The sequence below is a fragment of the Colletotrichum destructivum genome, chromosome 2 (assembly GCF_034447905.1).
Source record: "Colletotrichum destructivum chromosome 2, complete sequence".
In the NCBI taxonomy this organism is placed as follows: Eukaryota; Fungi; Ascomycota; class Sordariomycetes; order Glomerellales; family Glomerellaceae; genus Colletotrichum; species Colletotrichum destructivum.
The window spans coordinates 2,852,199-2,872,409 of record NC_085897.1 but is presented as its reverse complement, the minus strand read 5'-3'; the positions used below and the strand labels follow the sequence as shown (position 1 = coordinate 2,872,409).

Sequence of the window (20,211 nt, the reverse complement as noted above, 5' to 3'; positions counted from 1 at the left end):
CAACCTCCGGTGGCGCGGTACTCCCTCCCTCAGGCTTGTTGTCAATGTCACTGTCTCTAGCAACCACCCTTTGCCTCTTTAACTATGTCTCTACATGTCCGAGACAACTGGCTGTAACGATTTGGAGATACTGTCTCTGACAACTCCATGTAACTTCAGGTGCTATGCTTAGTCTCAACATTGCTTTCCTACCTTTAGAAACCCAAACCCCTGCCCCGTCAAGTTGCGAAGTTGTTGAATCTTTATGTTCCCTTCTCACGTGTTCATCACAACTCTCCAGACAAATCACATCCCATCCCCCCTCTTGATCCAACAACCACAACTTATTGACAAGCAAGCGGGCCGGGCAACTTGCACCAACCCAATTTTTAACCTATGCTTCACAACTGTGGCCCCTCATCTCAACCAAGCGTCGTCCTCCGCTCACCTCTTCTGGACACCCCCCCGGCTGCCCATCAAGGGTAGACAGACACAAAACCCCATGTTTCCAAGGCGGAGTTCGTGTTTGTTCCGCCCGTCTCCGACATCCCACATCCCAATAGTGTTTCTCTCCCCCCCAGCTCGCAACGGGGATGCGGCTGCCCAACGCGGCATGGTCTCTCTGACAAGTCCGACTTTTGGACCCTCAACCACATTGTTGTTTGGTCCTGAAGCGGCATTCGAGCATGGAGTCGTCCCTACAATCCCGCCGCTATGCTTGCTGAACTCCGCAAATATACCAATTATAGCCACAATCCGATGAAACGTCAAGACCGGGGTAGTAAAGGTATCCCACCGGCATGAACTCGTCAACATGATGGCTTCCCCCCCGCGCCGCTGGCATTGTCGGCTTCTTAAAATGCCTCGGGAAGACTGAAAAGTTTTACAAGTAATAGCTTCTCAATCCATCCATCCATCCATCCATCCAGCGAGACAGATTTTTCACATTGACAGACACAGACACAGACACACACCACAACCAAGAGCCCCCTCATCTCTTCAACAACTTCACAAGCACCCCACGATGGCACAGGCACACGGTACGTGCGACCCCAAGTTCCAGGGGGTCCGCGACAGGTTCCAACAACTCCTCGAATCCGGCCAAGAGCTCGGGGCGTCTCTCACCGTCACCATCGACGGCGAGGAAGCCGTCAACCTGTGGGGCGGGTACGCGGACGCCGACCGCACGCGGCCCTGGAACGAAGACACCATCGTCAATGTCTGGTCCACGACAAAGACCATCGCCGCCCTCGCCGTCCTCCTCCTCATCGACGACGGCCAGCTGGGCCCGGACGATAAAGTGTCCGAGTACTGGCCCGAGTTCGCGGTCAACGGCAAGGAGGACATCCGAGTCCGCCACCTGCTGTCGCACACCGCGGGGCTCGCCGCCTTCGAGGACCCCATCACCTTCCCGGACCTGTGCGACTTCGACGCCGCCGTCGCCCGGCTCGAGAAGCAGGCGCCCCAGTGGGAGCCCGGCACGGCCTCGGGCTACCACTGCTGGACCTACGGCTTCCCCATCGGCGAGCTCGTGCGCCGGCGGACGGGGTTGGGCCTCCGGGACTTCGTCTCCCAGCGCATCGCGGCGCCGCTCGACGCCGACTTCCAGATCGGCGCCTGCGAGGAGGACTGGCCCCGCGTCGCCGAGCTGGTGCCCCCTCCCCTGCCCCCTTCCCACCTCGTCCCGCCCGCGCCCGACCCGGACTCCTTGTTCGCCAAGATCCTGCGGCCCACCCCGGACGCCAGCTTCGCCAACACGGCGCCCTGGAGGCGGGCCGACATCGGCGCGGCCAACGGCCACTCCAACAGCCGCGCCATCGCCAAGATCTGGTCGAGGGCCCTCACCCTCGCCGACGACGGCCGCCGCCTCCTGTCGCCGCGGACGGTCGACCTCGTCTTCACGGAGCAGTCCTACGGCACCGACCTCTTCCTCGGGGTCCCCGCCCGCTTCGGCACGGGCCTCGGCCTCCGCGGCAACGGCGACGCCCTCGTCGACGCCTGGCTGCCCGAGGGCCGCCTCTGCTTCTGGGGCGGCTGGGGCGGCTCCATGGTCATCAACGACGTCGACCGCCACCTCACCATCGCCTACGCCATGAACAAGATGGACGCCGGCTCCGCCGGGAACGACGCCGTGAGGTCGTACGTCGCCGAGGTCTACAAGGCGTTGGGGGTGCCCATTCCCGGCGCCGGCGGGAAGCTGTGAATTTGAAGACGACAAACCAGAGCCAGGGCAGGGGGGGGGGGGGGGGGGGGGGGGTCCTTGGCCCGGAGTTGAGAGCAACACCGTCCTTGTGTCACAATCCCAGGGGGTTACCACCAGTAGCCTAGACTGCAAAGGACTTAAATATTAGAGTAAAGGACTCCTACAATAGACTACCTTAATAGACCTCGATAATAATCCCCTAGGAATACTAATAGGGCACTAGAGTACTATAAGGATGATCTCTTTCAGTATATATAAGCCTCTAGCTTCCTAACGTAGGGAAGAAGGAGGACTAGAGATACATTTAGTTACCTGTTTAAACCTACTCTTTGTTAACTACTCTACTCTGTATAACAACCCTAACACATTGTATGATAGAGCTAGGTTTAATAGCATCTATACATACGCACAAGTAAGGATAACAATGTTATGATAAACGCTAGGATTGTATTTACTGGCCTGAAAATAATATTGTATTTCGACCGGTTTAAAGAGTCCACTATTCACTTTGTCTTTGTTATTCCTCCGTTGATGCTGTCGAATATCTATTTGAAGTCACAACTATTTGTTAAACGCTACTCAACTTCAAGTGATCAACTCGAGCTTACGATCATATTCAACCATGTTCAAGGCCCCTTTTCCTTTCTTGGGGAAAGAAAAAAGAGAAGAACATGCTTTGTCGTCTTCCTACAAGCCTACATCTCTGCGACCCAATCAGAATGGAGCCCTTTTTCGTACACTCCCCAAGAAGCACTTGGAAATGGAGGAGAGCACCGAAGCCCATGCCTAGAGTTTCGGGCGACAGAGAGAGACAGCTGTGCCTGATCAAGTCTTCGTCATCAGACGTTGTAATGACATCGAGCATGTTACGGTATTCATTTCATTCCGGTCTCAATACAGGATCGCTACAAGCTGGTATCGCGGTGGTCGAGGCACGAAAGGACGTCAAGTCCCAACTATCGTCAGTCCCCCTTTTCCGTGTACTTGCCTTTGAGGAACGAACGAGACAAGCTCAAACAGTGAGTTCGTGGCCGTGACACGGTGTCTTCTTGTTCGATGCACACCTGAGTGTTTGCTCAAAATTGACTCGAGTTGCTAGATTCACGACAACCTGTGAGCTCGACTGGCCACTTCGGACACAGCTCCGAAACTGGGACGTCATTCCCTAGAGACTAGCTCGCCGACCCATGGCTGCACTGGAGTAAACATTAGCCTAAAGAGAAGAAAACCAGTTAACCGGGCATCGGACTCTTCCGCGACTCTATCGAACCCCCCCTGTGTATCATACCGCTTGCCATTCGTGACATACAAGGGATGCTTTGCCGAAGATGTCTGCGCCGCAGGATGGGAGAGGTGGCAATGCGACGTGCCTGCATTGGTGCTTACTTCTTCGCGTGGTCAAGGGTAGGACAAACTCCACCGCCGCAGTCGAAAGGGGCGAGCAACAGCCAATGGCCCAAGGGACCGGCGCCGGGTGCCATCTTGGCCCGCATTAGCCTGGCCTCCCTGGGCTGTCCTCCGGGATTGCATATAAGTTTCCCAGGTTTCGGTATTTATTTCCCCCCTCCATTGTGTCCTCGGTCTGTCTCTTGTCTCTTTCTGTCATCGACACCTTGCCCGTTCCTTTGGAAAACGTGTTGACTTCACCTTGGAACCGTTTGTCACAATGTGGCCCTTGACTCTGGGTGTTCTGGCCCTCCAGGCGTCCGGTGTCCTGGCCGGCCCGGTTTCGCGCTCGACTGAGGCTGCCGTGAGCTCCAACGCCCCCGAAGAGCTCCAAAGGCTGGCCGACCTGGCCCAGTCTGCTTTTGACGAGACCAAGTCACAGATGGTGGAAGGCGGCGGTGAGATCCAGAAGCGCGGCAGTTCCTGTGCCTGGCACAACGTCCGCGTTCGAAAGGAATGGTAACGTCTCTTTCCAGAGCCCTACTGACGTCTTTGGAAATACTCTCTCGTCAGCCGGACTTGTTGCTGATGCTCTCTCCTAGGGGAACCCTCGGCAGACTCGAGAGGCTCGAATACATCAAAGCGGTCAAATGCCTTCAATCCCAGCCCGCCCGAACCCCGTCCTCGGAGGCGCCGGGCGCGAGGTCGAGGTTCGATGATTTCGTGGCAACGCACATCAACCAGACATTCACTGCTCACTACACCGTAAGCAGATGCTTCAAACTTACACTGACTAGGTAGTCTTTGTATAAACGCGACTGACTTGGACACCAGGGCAACTTCTTGTCGTGGCACCGATACTTCCTCTGGCAGTATGAAGAGGCCCTGCGCAACGAGTGCGGCTACCAGGGCACGCAGCCCGTAAGTGTACACACCTAAACCCCCCCCTCGACCGTCTTCCCCGCCCTGTAGACTAAGACTCGTTTGTTTCGAGTACTGGGACTGGTCAAAGACAGCCATCACCGGCATGGAGAAGTCCCCCATCTTCGATGGAAGCGACACGTCCATCTCCGGCAACGGCGAGTTCATCCCCGGCCGACCGCCGATCATCCTCACGGGGCAAGCCGACCTCCCCTCCATCACGCTTCCCATCGGCACCGGCGGCGGGTGCGTCACCTCCGGGCCGTTCCGAGACATGAGCGTCAACCTCGGCCCCGTCGCTCTCGACTTGCCCGGGGGCCTCTCCGAGTCCAACCCCGAGGGCCCGCTCGCCTACAACCCCCGCTGCCTCAAGCGCGACCTGACGACCGAGATCAACCGTGCCTTCGCCAACGCCACCGCCGTGCTGTCCAACATTCTCCGGCCCCAGAACGTGTACGACTTCCAGATGCAGATGCAGGGTGTCCCCGGTACCGGCAACATTGGTGAGCTACTTTCGGGGGATCCAAAAGCGGGTTATATTCTCTTTCGTGACGAAAACATCCACTGATCGGATATGTCATGTGCCAGGCATCCACGGCGGCGGCCATTACTCCCTTGGCGGAGACCCTGGAAGAGGTAAAAAGAGAGTTCCCGTTTTCGAGCACAAGCTAAATCAACCTTGTCACTGACCCCTGCTCCGCCAGACGTTTTCACTTCGCCAGGAGACCCGGCCTTCTATCTCCACCACGCAATGATCGACCGGGTGTGGTGGATGTGGCAGATGCTGTCGCCCCGGGAGCGGCAGTACGGCGAGACCGCGCTGAGCGGGACGAACACGTTCCTGAACCAGCCCCCCAGCGCCAACACGACCATGGACGATTACCTCGAGTACGGATACGTCGGCGGGGAGCCCCTCAAGATCCGGGACGCCATGAGCACCGTCGCCGGCCCGTTCTGCTTCGTGTATCTTTGAGGAGGGGCTTGCTCATCAGAGGCTTTCTTGCTGCAAGGTTGCCCGTCTGGGGACTATGCCATCCTTCGGCTCAGTAGTATTGACGGTAATTTTGACTGTTTATCTCAGGAACTAAGAGGTAATTACCTGAGGTAGTGAGACGTCGCAACTGGGCAGTGGCAGCTTGCGGTTTGTTTGGAGTTTTGTTCAAGGTAGCATCTGATGGTTGGCGAACAAATCCTCGTAAACCCGTGCAAATTCCAGAAAGATCCGTCGAAGCCCCTTATACCAACTTATTGCAAGATTGGCTCTTACTTTGTCTTGTATGTTGCAAATGTACAGCTGCTCTCTCGCTGTCAACCTTCCTTTGTTCAAGATGGCTTTTAGCCCCGGCGACTGGGCAGACCAACTCGAAAGAGCAGCGAGATCTCACCAGTCTTGGTTCTCAGCACAGAGCAGTGGGAAGACCGATTCGATACTCTTACCTCTCTACCACGGTTTGTCATCGTACCGTACGCAGCATCAAGTTGAAGAACAAGGCTATTGATCAGTGTACCCAGTCGCTAAAATAGACTTCACGCTTTTGCAATGAGACTCGTTCCAATGTGTATATGTCGTAATCTACTTTTCCCCAGTCGGAGAATTAGACACATATGAGACTCTTCTCATTCGTCCATTAGGGCTCCGAGAGTGACTGTCCGGCCAGGGGGGGGGGGATAGGGGGGATATGGCGTGATGGCTTCTCGGATAGATATCGGGACAACCACCCTTGCATAGCAGCATCTCGCATCTCCAAGTGTCCACTTTCTTTGCCGGAAGGATGCCGCGATGAGAAATCCAGCAGAGACCGTTCGACGAAGAGATGCGCGAGGCGATCTTGGGCATCCACTTGGCGCCGTGGTATCATCGAGACCGCCCATAGCGCAATGCCGTTATCGCGCGCCGGCCGCCTTGCCAAGGATCGCCTTTTCTTAAAGCTTTAAAGTAAAACAAGAATAAAAACCCCTTATCAAGTCCCGTTGTCCCTGGTGGAGGAGCCAGTCTGGCCCAGTACGTTCCCCGAGTTACTCTTGAGAGAAAAAGGAGCTTCTCGGAAAAAGAAAATGAAAATGTCTCAGCCCAGCAATCAAACTTCGGGCGTCCGCGGCAGAGCCCACGATGTCTTCCGCGGCACCATCTTCCAGGCTGTGCTGCTCGGGCTCATCAGCTTCACGCAACCCGGGATATGGACGGCGATGAACAGTGAGCTGACCCGGCGCGGACCCTTGTCGTCACCTTTTGTTACTGATCGACTGACCTTCTTCCCCTCCAGATTTGGGAGCCGGCGGCCAAGCCGAGCCATACATCATCAACGCGGTGAACGTGATAACCTTTGTGTACGTTGCCCGTGGTCCGCGAAAACCCAAACTTGCGATACTGACACACACACACACACCCCAGCATCATGATCGTTTTGTCCCCCGTCGCCAGCATGGTCGGCAACTTGATCGGCATGAAGTGGATCGTCGTCATCGGAACCATAGGCTACGTGCCGTACTCGGCCGCGCTCTACTGTAATTCCATGTGGGGGACGCAGTGGTTTCTCATCTTCGGCGCCGTGACTTGTGGCATCTCGGTATGGTGACATGCTCCCCAAGGAAGGGCACAAATTGCTTCTGGAGGGATTGTCTGACTGACTCGAGATAAAAATAGGCATCCGCGCTGTGGCCCGGCGAGGCGGCCATTGCTGTCGGATACCCAGAGGTCGCCCGTCGAGGCACTTGTAGTATGTTCACCCAACCCCAAGTCGGTAATTATCTGTCTTAAACAGTTCTCGCTGACGTCGGATGGGGTAGTCAGCATCTGGCTGGCGCTGGGAAAGCTAGGCTCCATCATCGCCACCGCCATCCAGCTCGCGCTCAACAAGGACAGCAACACGACCGGCGCCATCTCCTCGTCCACCTACCTCGTCCTGGTGGTCATCCAGTGTCTGGGGCTGCCCCTCTCGCTCTTGCTGTCGCCCCCCGGCAAGCTGGTGCGCAGGGACGGGAGGAAGCCCGTCTTCGCCAACGCGGAGCGGTCCCTCAAGAGCCAGCTGAGGGGGTTCCTCGCCCAGTTCAGGCGCAGGGAGGTGCTGCTCCTGATCCCGGCCTTCGTCACCGCGCAGTGGGGCGTCACGTACCAGGGCAACTACATGGCGGCGTACTTCACGGTCCGCGCCCGCACGCTCTCCGGGTTCATCATCGCCGTCGTCGGGGCCATCTCCAACGTGCTCTCCGGCTGGTGGCTCGACACGAGACACCTGAAGAGGACCACGCAGGCCCGCTGGAGCTGGTATTTCCTGCTGGCGCTGTTCACGCTCGTCTGGATATGGAACCTCGTCGTCCAGGAGCGCTGGGCAAAACACAGCCCAGGCGAGATCGACTGGAGCAGTGCCAGCTACGGAGAAGGACTCGCCATCTTTGTTCTCTACAGGTATGTCAGCAGCTTTCTTCGCGTCGACCAACAACCCCCCTTTTTTGCCAGCGTCCCTTTTTTTTCTTTTCTCTTTTTTCCTTTTTCGCTAAGTAGTGCCACCCAGAATCGCATACGAAACTGTCGGCGTCTGGCTCTACTGGACTCTCGGCACCTTCGACGTCGAGGCGGACACCATCGCGCTGTCCATGGGCGTTCTTCGCTCGGGTGAATCGCTGGGGTCGGCCTTGGCGTACGCCGTTGGCTCGGTCCGCAGCGCGTCCCTGATGACGAACCTCATCATCTCGGTCGTGGTCTTCTATGTCGGAGCACCAGCCACGACCTGGGCCGCCCTTCTCGTCAAGGAAAGGCTCCCGGCCGAGGTGGAAAGCCTGGCTAGCGACGTAGAAGGCTCTGGGCAGAGTACCGCTCATCAGTCTGATGCGGCGGACCAGGTTGAGGTGAACTACCGTGCCAAGGCTTAGGATTTGTCTGCTTTTTATAGGCATGATCGATAGGAAAGGCCCTCGATGTTTTTATATATCCATCACTTAGACTTGGGATAAGACACAATGCGCAAGCACCTGACAGACGTTGGACGTTGGTCTCACACTCTTGGCATAAAACTGACCATGCTTCGCTAAAGGCGGTTTCATTTAAAAATGAGTCCTTGATAGTTATTCTATCTCTGCTAAATAATACAGGTTAGATATAAACCCTCGGCTCTATGGAGAAAGCAACCTTGTCTAAATGCTTTTTACGTTTTGATAGGTCAAATGATCTAATCCCTTATAACCCATGCATGCAAAGCGTTGCCGCCGAGCAGCTGGCCGAGCCGACCAATAAGGCGGCCTATCTCCGAGGCCTTCTAAAGTGCCCTTTTTTTTTGTATCCGTTCTAACCTCTATAATTCAACATATAACAAAACTAGCATTTAGCCTGACGAGTTGTCTGCACACGAGAAAACACTACCAATCGAACCGTTGTCATATCCCTCCTTAATAGTCAAAACAGTTGCGTACGTGCCGCCAACGATGATGAAGGCACCAATGACAATCATGGCCCAGGAGAGGGCGACGACAATCGCATCTCTCTTGCTGATCTTGGCCGCGTCGTGAGCCTCCTTGATCCAGTGCTTCTCGGCGAAGGAATTCTGGGGCACGTTCGAGCCTCCCTCACCAACCATGGTAGGCTTCTTGGCGACAAAGTACAGGACCATGAAGCCGGGGATGATGTGGGTGAAGACCGGGTTGACGAGGGAGCCGACAAGGCTGAGGAAGTCGCTGAAGAAAGGCACGACTCCGACGATGATGAAGCCGAACACGACGGTGCCCAACATGGAAGTGCCCCAGACGATCCAATGCTTGACGGTGCCGGTCTGGAGGTGGCGTGTGCCGCGGAGGATTCTCACGAACCAGTACTTGCCGGCAGTGTGACTGTAGAGGATGGCAGTCACAAGGAGACCAGGCAGGCCGATGCCGTAGGCAACCTTCTTGATCAAGGGACCGGCGGATCCGAGGGCGGGGCTGGCGAGGTACTGGCCGACCTGGGCGTAGACAATGGAGGCGATGGCGACGCAGGTCGCGATGACGATGCCCTGGCCCCAGAGCAGAGCCTTGCCAAAGTCCTTGGGCTCCTTCATCTCGGCGGCGATGGAGAAGCAGACGCCGGAAGCGCCGACGGCGAACAGCTGGTTGGAGACGGCGGACATGGCGTGCGCAAAGGTGGTGACGGGGAAAACACGGATGTCGAGGTCGACGGGGCCCGTCGCGGGACCAGCAGCAGGCCTGTCCTGGACGAGACAGGCGATGGCCGTGGTCCAGATGGCGACGAAGATGCAGCCGAAACCCGCCCAACTGACCCAGGCAATCTTGTCCAGGCTGCGGAACCCACCGCCGATGAGGAAGGCGACGGCGGCGGCCACACCGACAAAGGCCATGGTGCAGGCGCCGTGGCCCGAGAGGGCGTTGAGGGCGACGGAGGAGGCCAGCATGCCGGCGCCCGCGGTCAGGGCGAGGTAGAGGAAGAAGAGGAAGCCGACAAACTCCCTAGTCTTCTTGCCGAACATCATCTCGGCGACGTCTGCGACGCTGTAGATTTGCGGGTAGTACAACCTCGCGTTGCCGGAGACGTAGCCCGAGGCGGTGGTCATGATGGAGAGGATCACGAAGCAGAGGATACCCGGGAAGAAGCCCAGGGTGTGGAAGGTCTTGGGCAGACTCAGCACTCCGAGGCCGAGCTGGAATTTGGCGACGAGGACGGCCGCCGCGGGCCAGGAGACGCCGCGGAAGTTGACGTCGCCATCCTCGTTGGTGAAGACGTCGACGGGTTGTTCGTTGACAATCTTGTGATGGTCGTCACCCTCGGTGCCGGAGTCGACTCGGTGAGTCTCCTTCTTCTCGGTTACTTGGTAGTCGGCCATGGTTTTTGCCCCAAGGGATATATCGAATCGGCCCGTCTGTCAGGGAGACAAGCGGGTATCGTTGGCAAGGTTGGGGGTGAAAACTTTTTTTATTTTTTATTTTATTTTTTGCTCAAAGAGGTGTTTTGACGGCTGGAGGAAACAAGTGAAGTGAGAATGTTCGACCACTTGAATGAAGAGAAGGCATTCTCTTTTTGCAATTACATACAACTTTGCCCGACTTTAATGCAATTTCTCCACAAGATCCTCACCGGAGTTCGCGGGGTGACAAAACATGATGCTGATAACCCTACAGAGATCCCCAGGCAAAGGAAGTTATTAGCAAACGGTTTCTCCAACCTATGACGAACCCTGTAATAAGAGTGGTTTTTATCAAGTAATAATTTTCGGGGTTTTCTGGAGTAGTTGTCGGTGCTTAACCAACGGGATTACCGAAATGATCATTTTACTCCAGTTTGCAATTCTGGAGCCCTCTACTTTAGGGGGGGACATGACACAGAGAAAAAGTCTAAAACCAGTATATTGCGGAGTAATTATTTGGCTGTGTAACACTCCACCATTCTAGTCTTGAAGGAGGAAAAAATCGACAAGAAAAATCCACAACACTGCGGAGAGGCCGTATCTAGCAATCAATGAAGTTTTTTTTCCCCCCCCGGGCACGACGGCTTTTGACTGTGCATGTGCATGTTCCCTCGGTTTCCTGCTGTGCACTGCTTCTGTTATAACGAAGAGGTGCGCACTAAGGCTTTCTAACTTTTGAAAAACTTCAGGCATATCGAGTTGCGGCAACGTCGAAGGATTGGCTGCTAGAGTTATAGGTTCAACGTTAATTGCTGAGACTTTGCGAGACCGAGGTTCGCAGGCATTGTGGCCGCCTCAAGTGTTGCGTGCCGTTACGTAAGTTAGTCTGATACTTGGGCGAACCCTGCTTTGGTTGGAATGTCTGTGTAAAGAAGGTTACTTGAGATGCGGCAGACCGCGCGATATCTCTCAGTCTGACTGGAGCTGAGACCAATAAAACTGCTATTTTACTGAGGCCATCTCTATCTCTTCTCTATTACTTAGTTCAACTATGACACAGCGACACGATAGCGGATGAAAGAGCGTGCGTATCACCGCGTGTTGCGTTATTTGTTGAACAGCCAGAACTTGCAAGTTGCAAGCCCCCCACCCCCGCGTCCCGACGTGCAAAGGCTTGCCTGCAGTTACACCGTACCGGCTCAGCTTGTTGCAACAATGGGTTTGATATTGACATCTTCATTTTTCTTAGAGGAACGTAGTTTCGTAAAACACATGTTTCCCAACATTCACCATCACAACAACCAAACTAGCTGAGCGGACCAGTTACCATATCGTCTGCGACAACTCGCAACCATGTTGCCGTCAACTAACTAACCAGGTTTCCTGCGAGACCCCCAGCACATCACTGGCCGAGGCCACCGAATTTGTCAAACCCTCGACCGAAGTCTTTCCTATCATGGCACAATCTCTCTCTCCTCTCCTTGACTCAGCGCCCGGGATATCGTTGCCTGAGGCCTTTTCCCTGACACAGGAGAGGAAAAAAGGTGGAACTGTTCCAACTTCAACCCACAGACCCAAGTCCCCTCCCTCCCTCATTCATTTGAGAATGTTGTGGGCAGCGTGCTGATCCTTTTGTTTCCCGCCAGTTCCTGCATCTTATCATTGTCAACGCCCTCGTGCAAGCAAGAACTCTTGGCTCGCAATACCGTCATTCTTAATCCATATCGCCGCAGACCCCTCTTGGTCCCCACACGCATCCAAGAGATCTTCTCTGAAGCCGGTATGCCCACGGATATTGTACAGGTGGTGCAGTCGGATGGTATCCTGCCTACATGAAACCCGATGCCGATCTTGCACACACACACACACACACACACACACACACACACACACCGCCGCGCAGCTGGTTGATGGAGAGGCCCCTCTTCCAACTCGGGGCAGAGCTGCTGCGCTGTCGAGAGGATCTACGCTCATATGTCGATGTCCACGATACATTTGTCTGAGAGTTTCAGCGGGATCTCGCAACCTACAATTTCGGTGACCCCCGGGGCCATACCACGAATGTCAGTCCAGTCATCTCCCAAAGCAGCTCTCGACGTTATCAACTCCCACATCGAGGATGCTGTTTCCAGGGGGGGATCGACGCCGCTCCCGCCAATCCCACTTTTGCTATTCTGCCTGCCATCAGCAGCAACTTCATTGCAACCGTCTCCTGACCAACACCAGCCACGACATGGTCGTCATGCAGGAAGAGACTTTTGGTCCGGTCACTCCCGTGACCAAAGCGAGCAGTGACGACGAGGCGGTCTCGCGCATGAGCGAGTCAGACTGCAGATTAACAACCAGCGTCCGCACTATCAATATATGACGAAGGCCATAAGGCGTTAATTGCTGCCCGCAATGAACGGCGTCGTTTTTGCGACATAATATCGGGCCGCAGCTCGGAGCTGGTTAACCTGCTTGCCCCGGCGCTGTGTTCGTGAACCGCTGCGACCACCCCAACCCCTGATCTCGCCTGGTCTGGTTGGGAGAAAGTCGGGGCTTAGATGCACCCTGAGTCTTAGCGCCTTTGACTTGTTCATCAAGTTGAAGAGCTTCCGTATCAAATGAGGATCAGAAGTAGTGGCGATTCCGATTGACTTCATTTTCATATCCATTCAACGAGGTTTCACCCAGCAATAAATACCTCTTTCTTTATTTTGCGTGAGAGCAAAAAGAGGCCATGATGAGAAATAGACTGATGCCTGAGATGAGTCTACTTGGCGTAGATCTAGGAAGCAGTGCTAGACTAATCTAGTAATGCTAGAAACCAGCAGCTACAAGAATGTTGTTCCAGGTATAACTCTACAGGGCTACTCTGCAGGATAACATTAACCTCGGTCGCTTGAGCTTAGGGTAGGCGGGTGATCCGGCCGCTCCTGGAAGGCGTAGTAGCGAGCTCCCTTGTTGTTTCAAAGGAGCGAAGCGTCGTGTACAGAAAGAACAACATCCGGTGCTTTTCATAGAACGCATTGCGCAACTGCATACGTACTAATGGCACTGACGGAGTGTAGAGGAGGCAAACCTAATCCTATGTGTATCTTACCGTAATCAACTTGGAGCTGATGTATTCAGGGGCTTTCCCAAATGTTGCCACAGTTACTCTTATAGGGGTACGTGTAAAAAACTGCTACCACAGCAGCTGTATCAGTATCACAGTTCATATGCATATACAAAGATCATGTTAGCATCGCAGGTGACATACGTATGCAAAGGTGCCTTTCGGCAATGTAACACGGCAGGTTAGCCTATTGCTTCTGATATCCAACGAACGGAATGATGAAAGACATCGGCCACGGGCTCCGGGGCAGCCAACAGTGAGGCCGGGCTAAGATGCTGCTATATTCCCAATGTATGCCGGGAACTCGGGCTGCCGCGCGGGTCCAGCCTGTGGCAGCCGTACAGGCAGCCGGCCTATTGCAATAGATACCATTAGTAAGGTATGACAGTGTATTAGTCTGTCACTTCTAGTATCCAAAAAAAAAATAAGAAAAAAAAAATAGAAAGCTGAAGTCTGCACGGGTCTTTATCTGCAGACTGCCCTAGTAGACAGGGTAGCTAACACTTGGGCTAAGCTAAGATACTGCTAGACTAGCTAGCCTATCAAGTGGCTCGTTCATACAATGCTTCTAGTCATACCTTCCACGCCTGGCTGTTCAGAAGCTCAGTCAGTTGCGTAAGCCCAGCCAGTAGCAGATATACAAGCAGTTGATCTATTCTCACAGGCTGTCAGCCTGTGTGGAAGTCGGCAATACGGCATCTTCCGTTGTACAACGTGAAACGCGACGCCCAGGTAAAAACTACGAATCCCTCTCGACGGTGCCGCTCTTGCAGGTTGATCCGCTAGATCCGCTTGCAGACAATACGGTGGCTCGATTCAGCATGTCACTCGCGAACTGTGGGATACATGCTCGAATAGGATATAGTAAGGCCCGTCTTACAGGGAACATGGTAGATTGGAATATCAGGGTAGAGATCCGCGCATCCCATTGCCAGGAAAGAAGAAAGAAAAAAGGCATCCATACCCGCCGGACTCTGGTCTGGAAAGCCTTCAAACGTGACTTCTTAGCAAACTCAAGTTGTAACGTTTTCTCATGAATCAGGGAGAAACCTGCACGTTGTTGACAACGTTCTAACCATGAGCCAATCTTGGGGAGATACGGAGTAATAAGTTGCGAAAGAGTTTGGCTGCTCCGCAAACCTTCGGAAGACGTGCTTGCACGTTTCTGTCACGACGCTTCTTTTGAAAGCTTAACCCAAGTGAGACCAGCTCACTGAGTTATCCTCTCGACACAGTAAACAACACTGTCCACGCATCTCATCTATCGAACACCCAACAGAGTTGCACGTGTCACACAACGGTTTATCTTCTACTAGAGTGTGTTTCGCAAACTCCGCTTGAACGCAGGAGTAACCTTTTGTGAGTAGCATGTGCAAAAAAAGGGGGCTGAGAAGCTTCGGATGTTTCTACTTCTAGAAACAACAGGGATATTGTATCTTAAGGTGCCTCCGGGATCCACGGTACCACGTGCGAACGATCTATTTTATTGCACACTTGACGGAGGATACGCGTGGTCTGAGGACGGAAGGTTACACCTGTAAGGGCGTGATCCACGCCCAGCACGGATTATGTGACTTTGGCTAACCTTTGCGTCTAACCTTTGTACTTCTGTACTTGCTGTTTTGTTTTGACTTTGAGGTTTAGCTGAACACATTGAGCGTAGCCGGATTGTATTTTGTATCTCCTTGATTTGTCGGTTTCCACTTCAAGCCCTCAAGGCGCATTAGCGTGGCACCTCGACGATCACCTCCATAGTTCGAAGACCAAGCCAAATCATTGTCGACGTGAACTGGTCTCTACGAGTCCTGCATTCAAGGATGCTCAAAACGCTATGTATCCACAGATACTAAAGTTTATGCCTTGGGAGGTGTAGTCAAAAGCAAAAGCAACCGCAGTGGGTGTCGTCATGGCCTCGGTTTCGTACCTTGAAATTCAACGGCTGGCTTAGAGTTAGGAGCGCTGAGCTAGAGAGAAAAAAAAAGGAAAATAACTCGGAATGCTATTATTATTGGTATGGTATCCTGGTGCGTTGGATCGGAGATCACGCAACATACGCTTTGTAACAACAAGTTACACGACAGATTGTTCGGTGCCGAAACATGGAAGAGTCTAGCATGTCGCGTGTGCAACTCTTACGGACGAGCAGCCGACTGACAGCTATGCCCCCAGTCTCGTAAAGTCCTTTCCAAGCGGGTTAAGAGACATTCCATCTCCCCGAAGCTCCCGCGGGTGGGTGTGCCGAATCCATTGTATCCAGGTCCCAAGAGAAATCCACCTCAGCACCCGTCAGGATGATGTGCCATTTCCCCAGCCAATCCCGCACTCCTCGCAAAGAGCAGGAGGGTGATCATTCAAGGCCCTTGTTAGGAAAAATGTGGCGTCAGTACCACCTCCTTACGCCGACGAACGCCGTGTTTGATGCAGACCAGACACGTCCAGAACACAAGAGATCGTGGTCCGTCCTCACTTTGGGACTGGGAGCTGTGCTGGCTTCCATCCTCCTAGCTACCTCGGTCGCAAGCCTCCTTCAGATCAGCAACCACCATGCTCGGCACGACGTGATTCCCTCACGGCAGTCACTTCACTCCTGTGGCCCAACGGCCGCCACGGCCCGCGAGCGGGGTTGCCATTTCGACCTCATGTCGGCCAGCTGGGTGCAGACGGATTGCTTCGACAAGGAGCTGATGCATGAATACGTCCATGCCGGCTTCCACGAGCGGAACTGGACCTTCTGGAGGGACGAAGAGGGCAAGGCCGGGACCCAGATGTCGAAAGACGAGATCCTGTCCGGCGAGTGGGAGGTCATCTGGGCGTCGGGGGACTTTCACTACGCCCACTGCGCCTACTTCTGGGAGAAGCAATGGAGGCAGTTCCGCGCTGGCGGTTTGGTCGTGACTTTGGACTCACGGATCCGGTTTCCGCACCACACCAAGCATTGAATCGGTTTCGTGAGGGCCCCGAACATAACCTACATCCAAGGGAAGGCCAGCTCCATGATACATCAACGCTTCGGGCTTCTGGAGTGTGTCATTGGACCAATGTAAGGTTGGGAAAGAACTGGCATGGTTTTGAACGTTTGTGACCCCTTTGGAGAATTGTTGTTTAAGGTTACACGAATGGAGGAACATTGCAAGATCTTGTAACAGTACTATCAATATTTGAATTTGGGATCCGTCATAAGGCCCAAGAGACTGCCAACAATTACTACATACCAGGCCAGCCTCTTACCTTTTGCGTATGTGAGATTGTATCGTGAATAAATTGTGTCAGCACGCTGTTTTGTCAAAATGTATTTTGATAACAAAGTACACAATAAACCATCCTCTTATCAGTCTCTCGAATATATCCAGTGCAAATGACTAATTGTAGTAAACGACTTGTAAGCCGATGTCTCGATGTGCTCAATCTCCTTCAACGAAACCATGAGTCTTTGTATTCTTGCCATGGTTTCCGTCGACCCGCATTCCTGTATCGTTCCTCGCAGCTGACCACTCCACGATGGCTTCCCACGAGCGACACTGCATAATGTTCTCCTGGACCCCCATGAAGGACCCGTGTTCCTCCGACCACATCATGTAGATGGGAGTCAGATCCCCATGGCACATAAGGGACTGTCTCAGGTAGTCAATGCAGTGGGACCCGTGTCCGTACTGCCAGTGCTCCGCCAGTCCCTTCTCGCTGTCCCATATGAGCTCGCGAAGACGTTTCTGGGCGGCCACGAGACGTCAGTACATTCACGCCGCGCCATAGAAGTTGAACAGGCGGGATGGCGCTTACCAAGCAGTGTAGCTGATGGGAGACAGACGTCTGAACGAGATACTTGTCGGGAACCAAGCCGTTCGCATCGCGTACTTGAGCGGAGCCACCCATCGGGAGCCTCGCATTTTCTGCCTCTGAGATGGATATCATTCCAACTGGGAAGGCGATTGTTCAGCACTGCGTCAGCTTGCGGGTTCTCCATCTTGGCAGCCGTACCGCTCATAAGGTCTGCCCAGGCAGCGTCATTCTCGGCTGTCGGCCGTCCTTCGTAGGCATTCGGCGGGCCGTCGTGAAAACCGGCCTTCTTCAGTATCTGCCTGTGAGACCCCAAAGGAGCATCGCCGTAGATCCCTATCACGGTCAGTGATTGTGACTAGCGAGCCGAGCCTCCGCGACACTCGCACTGAGCGGGACTGTAACGTGGGGTATACCTTCAAGGCCCATTCGGGACGGGTCTACGGCAACTCTGCTGTTTACAGACTTGGTGTAGGCAAGAAAAAGCAGCATATATGAAAGCAGAAAGACACTGTAGGTCGCGTACAGTAGAAGATTCTTCAATCGTTCCCATCTTGACATGCGAATAGCTGGGCCGGTGATTTCCGACAAGGAGGCATCGTCACCACTTTCGTCAGTGAAGCCGACTTGCTTGTCGTGATATTCCGATTCGTACGACGGCGACATGTTGTTCGATGCTTTGTTAGACACGAAGAGGGGAAAAGCGTGCTCTCCGGTGGGAAATGGGACATTGCGGTTTCCATCAAAACCTCAGTAGCTAAATGAGTAAGTGGATGGAAGCCATACGTAGGGCATGCTATCATGTCGGCGTGGAACGCGTGTGACTTCCTGTTCGACAGTCATGCAACTTGGGCTGTGATCTACATACAGTGAGGGGTCAAAAGCTTCCTGCCAAAACCTACCATGTAGTCAATGACTGTTTTTCTCGCCGCATCCTCGTCTAGCGGAGTTTATCATTGACTTTTCGAAATCTCCGAGAAAAGTATAGCTGGTTGAGGCCCTGAGTCTCTGAGTCAGTATCGTCATCCCTGTACCTGGGTAACAGCCGCGAGGTGTTGAAACGATTAGCTCAATCAGCTTCTCGTCGGTCAGAGTTGCACATGTGACACAACACACTCCGGTAGCGAGGTGGAACTCTAGCGAGGAAGCCAACTCAGTGTTTGTACAGATTTTGGTTCAAGAACTGCCGATGGTTTAACGCTGCGTTCGAATTCGAAACGAAACAAAGTGCAAGGTCGCTTGAACAGTCGAGAGTGTGGACTTACTCCACCAAGGACATGGGAAGAACATATTTTTCTGATCAACACTGTATGCAGGAATTCAATGCTGAGCATCCTTGAGTGGCTTTTGACTAGAGAACTGGTTTATGCGTATACTGATTCTCTAATCAAGGTAGATGCCAGCATAGCGTTGTGCTGTGTAAAATACGACATCACATGTAGCCGATCAACAAAAGCACAAACAGCTTGTCCGGCAGTATCAAACTCAATTCTCGACGAGGGAAAATCGAGGCATTCAGTATAGAGTCGTGTCCAGCAGCATCTTCAACCGCCGGATCCTCCAGTATGGGTGTATGTTATAAGTGATGCCGTCCCCATTCGATAATCATCTTCCGTCGCGTCCTCCAACACATTTTTGCCCACAATCACCGCTACAATTTTACTCATTCCACAACGCTACAATGTACGCTGCCCATGTCCTCCTTCTCGCTTCCCTCGCCGCGGCTTCGGTCATGGTCCGGGATACTACTCAATCCAACAACAGTCCTGTAACTCCTCCGGACAACGTGGGGCCCCCAAAGCAAGGAAACGCCAACACCGGCCTCAATCCGGACTACACTTACGTCGTCTTCAAGCGCGACGCAGAGGCGGCCAGTGGCGACGATGTGTCCGACGTTAAGTACTAGAACTCTCCGGGTTCGCCTTGACGAGCCTCAAGGAGGAGTGGTGGACGCTATCAACAAGTACCCACCGGCTCGAAGACCTGCGCAGAAGTCCATATAGTTTGGCCCGGTGTTATAGGGTCCACTGTCTCCAATCAGTTTGGGCATCATGTTCTTCGGATAGGAAGGTCTGAACAGATGGCTATAGGTGATTATGAATTGAGGTAGAGCTTTTGCTGCGGAGAGTACGTTTAGCTCACTGCGCGGGACGCGTCCCTCGTTTTTAGTCAATAAGACTGCTACTCACTTATATACTCATCAAAGTTGTTACATTTGATGACATTTAACGAAGCCGCAATCGATCAGATCAGGCTTGTTAAGATCCGGCTGACTGGCTGGCCTGGCGCGCGCTGCCATATAACACAGCCGGCCCCCTACCAGAAATCCCGAGGAAAAGAAGAAAAGGCAAAAAGCTGAAGGCGGGGCCGCTATACACGGAGTGCAAATTCCTCTATTCCTTATTCAACGATCTCAGGTAGTCCAAGAACTACGTGGTCTGGAAGTAAGACTTACGTGTCATGGGCCAGCTGGGGCAGTCAGGAATCCGAGAGGACCATTAGAGCAGCAGCAGCAGCAGCAGCTTAGCTGCAATACAGATGGAGGGAGATATATTGAAATGCCGGTCACTCTCACCCCCCTCCTCTGTGAGGCTATGTTGCCCGTAGATGACGTCAAAAGTCAGTACTTCGTCCGATTATAGCCTCTGACTGACGCCTTCACTGCTGCATGTTACCTCCAGCGTTTTGAAAGCCACTATCTGGAAATAGCGCGTATTTATCCCCGTGTTTGATGTGAATCGACAGGCGCTCCTAGAGCTGGTTTCTGCAATGCGTGCAAGGACTAGCAGTTGGATAAGACGGATTCTTTGAAACCAAGTTTACCAAACTCTCTTTAGCACTGAACATTAAGATGAAGAGTGGGCTTAAGTGTAGTTGTTCAAAATCAAGTTTAGTCTCCCCTAGTTCTCTGTTATTCAACTTAAGTATAATAGGGTGTAGGAGAGTAATGTCACAAGCCTAGCAGGGTACTACTAGTAGCCTAAACCTTAAAGGACTTAGATATCAGAGTAGAGGACTCC

At 53.5% G+C, this 20,211-nt stretch overlaps 7 protein-coding genes across 7 annotated transcripts; 5 read left to right on the top strand and 2 right to left on the bottom strand.

The window, feature by feature from the left end:
• Window positions 1-1,003: 1,003 nt before the first annotated feature.
• On the top strand, window positions 1,004-2,182 carry CDEST_03102 (Putative beta-lactamase/transpeptidase; the record flags this gene model as incomplete). Its single annotated transcript, XM_062919261.1, has 1 exon — window positions 1,004-2,182. One exon carries the CDS (start codon window positions 1,004-1,006, stop codon window positions 2,180-2,182), a length of 1,179 nt encoding a protein of 392 aa, XP_062775312.1.
• Window positions 2,183-3,848: 1,666 nt separating this feature from the next.
• CDEST_03101 (Putative tyrosinase copper-binding domain, di-copper centre-containing domain superfamily) lies at window positions 3,849-5,462 on the top strand (the record flags this gene model as incomplete). The annotated part of the gene is made up of 6 exons (XM_062919260.1): window positions 3,849-4,087; window positions 4,171-4,333; window positions 4,403-4,489; window positions 4,563-4,992; window positions 5,078-5,125; window positions 5,194-5,462. The coding sequence occupies 6 exons, from the start codon at window positions 3,849-3,851 to the stop codon at window positions 5,460-5,462; spliced, it is 1,236 nt and encodes a 411-aa protein (XP_062775311.1).
• A 1,088-nt stretch (window positions 5,463-6,550) lies between these two features.
• On the top strand, window positions 6,551-8,359 carry CDEST_03100 (Putative major facilitator superfamily, MFS transporter superfamily; the record flags this gene model as incomplete). The annotated part of the gene is made up of 6 exons (XM_062919259.1): window positions 6,551-6,683; window positions 6,754-6,817; window positions 6,882-7,056; window positions 7,134-7,206; window positions 7,277-7,895; window positions 8,002-8,359. The coding sequence occupies 6 exons, from the start codon at window positions 6,551-6,553 to the stop codon at window positions 8,357-8,359; spliced, it is 1,422 nt and encodes a 473-aa protein (XP_062775310.1).
• Window positions 8,360-8,798: 439 nt separating this feature from the next.
• CDEST_03099 (Putative amino acid transporter, transmembrane domain-containing protein) lies at window positions 8,799-10,546 on the bottom strand. The gene has a single exon (XM_062919258.1). The coding sequence runs from the start codon at window positions 10,294-10,296 to the stop codon at window positions 8,809-8,811; it is 1,488 nt and encodes a 495-aa protein (XP_062775309.1). The 5' UTR covers window positions 10,297-10,546; the 3' UTR covers window positions 8,799-8,808.
• Window positions 10,547-15,789: 5,243 nt separating this feature from the next.
• Window positions 15,790-16,356, top strand: CDEST_03098 (uncharacterized protein; the record flags this gene model as incomplete). The annotated part of the gene is made up of 1 exon (XM_062919257.1): window positions 15,790-16,356. One exon carries the CDS (start codon window positions 15,790-15,792, stop codon window positions 16,354-16,356), a length of 567 nt encoding a protein of 188 aa, XP_062775308.1.
• A 462-nt stretch (window positions 16,357-16,818) lies between these two features.
• On the bottom strand, window positions 16,819-17,857 carry CDEST_03097 (Putative mycotoxin biosynthesis protein UstYa; the record flags this gene model as incomplete). The annotated part of the gene is made up of 4 exons (XM_062919256.1): window positions 16,819-17,124; window positions 17,195-17,331; window positions 17,393-17,527; window positions 17,608-17,857. The coding sequence occupies 4 exons, from the start codon at window positions 17,855-17,857 to the stop codon at window positions 16,819-16,821; spliced, it is 828 nt and encodes a 275-aa protein (XP_062775307.1).
• Window positions 17,858-18,872: 1,015 nt separating this feature from the next.
• Window positions 18,873-19,097, top strand: CDEST_03096 (uncharacterized protein; the record flags this gene model as incomplete). The annotated part of the gene is made up of 1 exon (XM_062919255.1): window positions 18,873-19,097. The coding sequence occupies one exon, from the start codon at window positions 18,873-18,875 to the stop codon at window positions 19,095-19,097; it is 225 nt and encodes a 74-aa protein (XP_062775306.1).
• Window positions 19,098-20,211: the final 1,114 nt, after the last annotated feature.

Bases quoted from the DNA above. Each gene is read 5' to 3' on its own strand.
- CDEST_03099 (XM_062919258.1), bottom strand. From the start codon at position 10,296: ATGGCCGACTACCAAGTAACCGAGAAGAAGGAGACTCACCGAGTCGAC.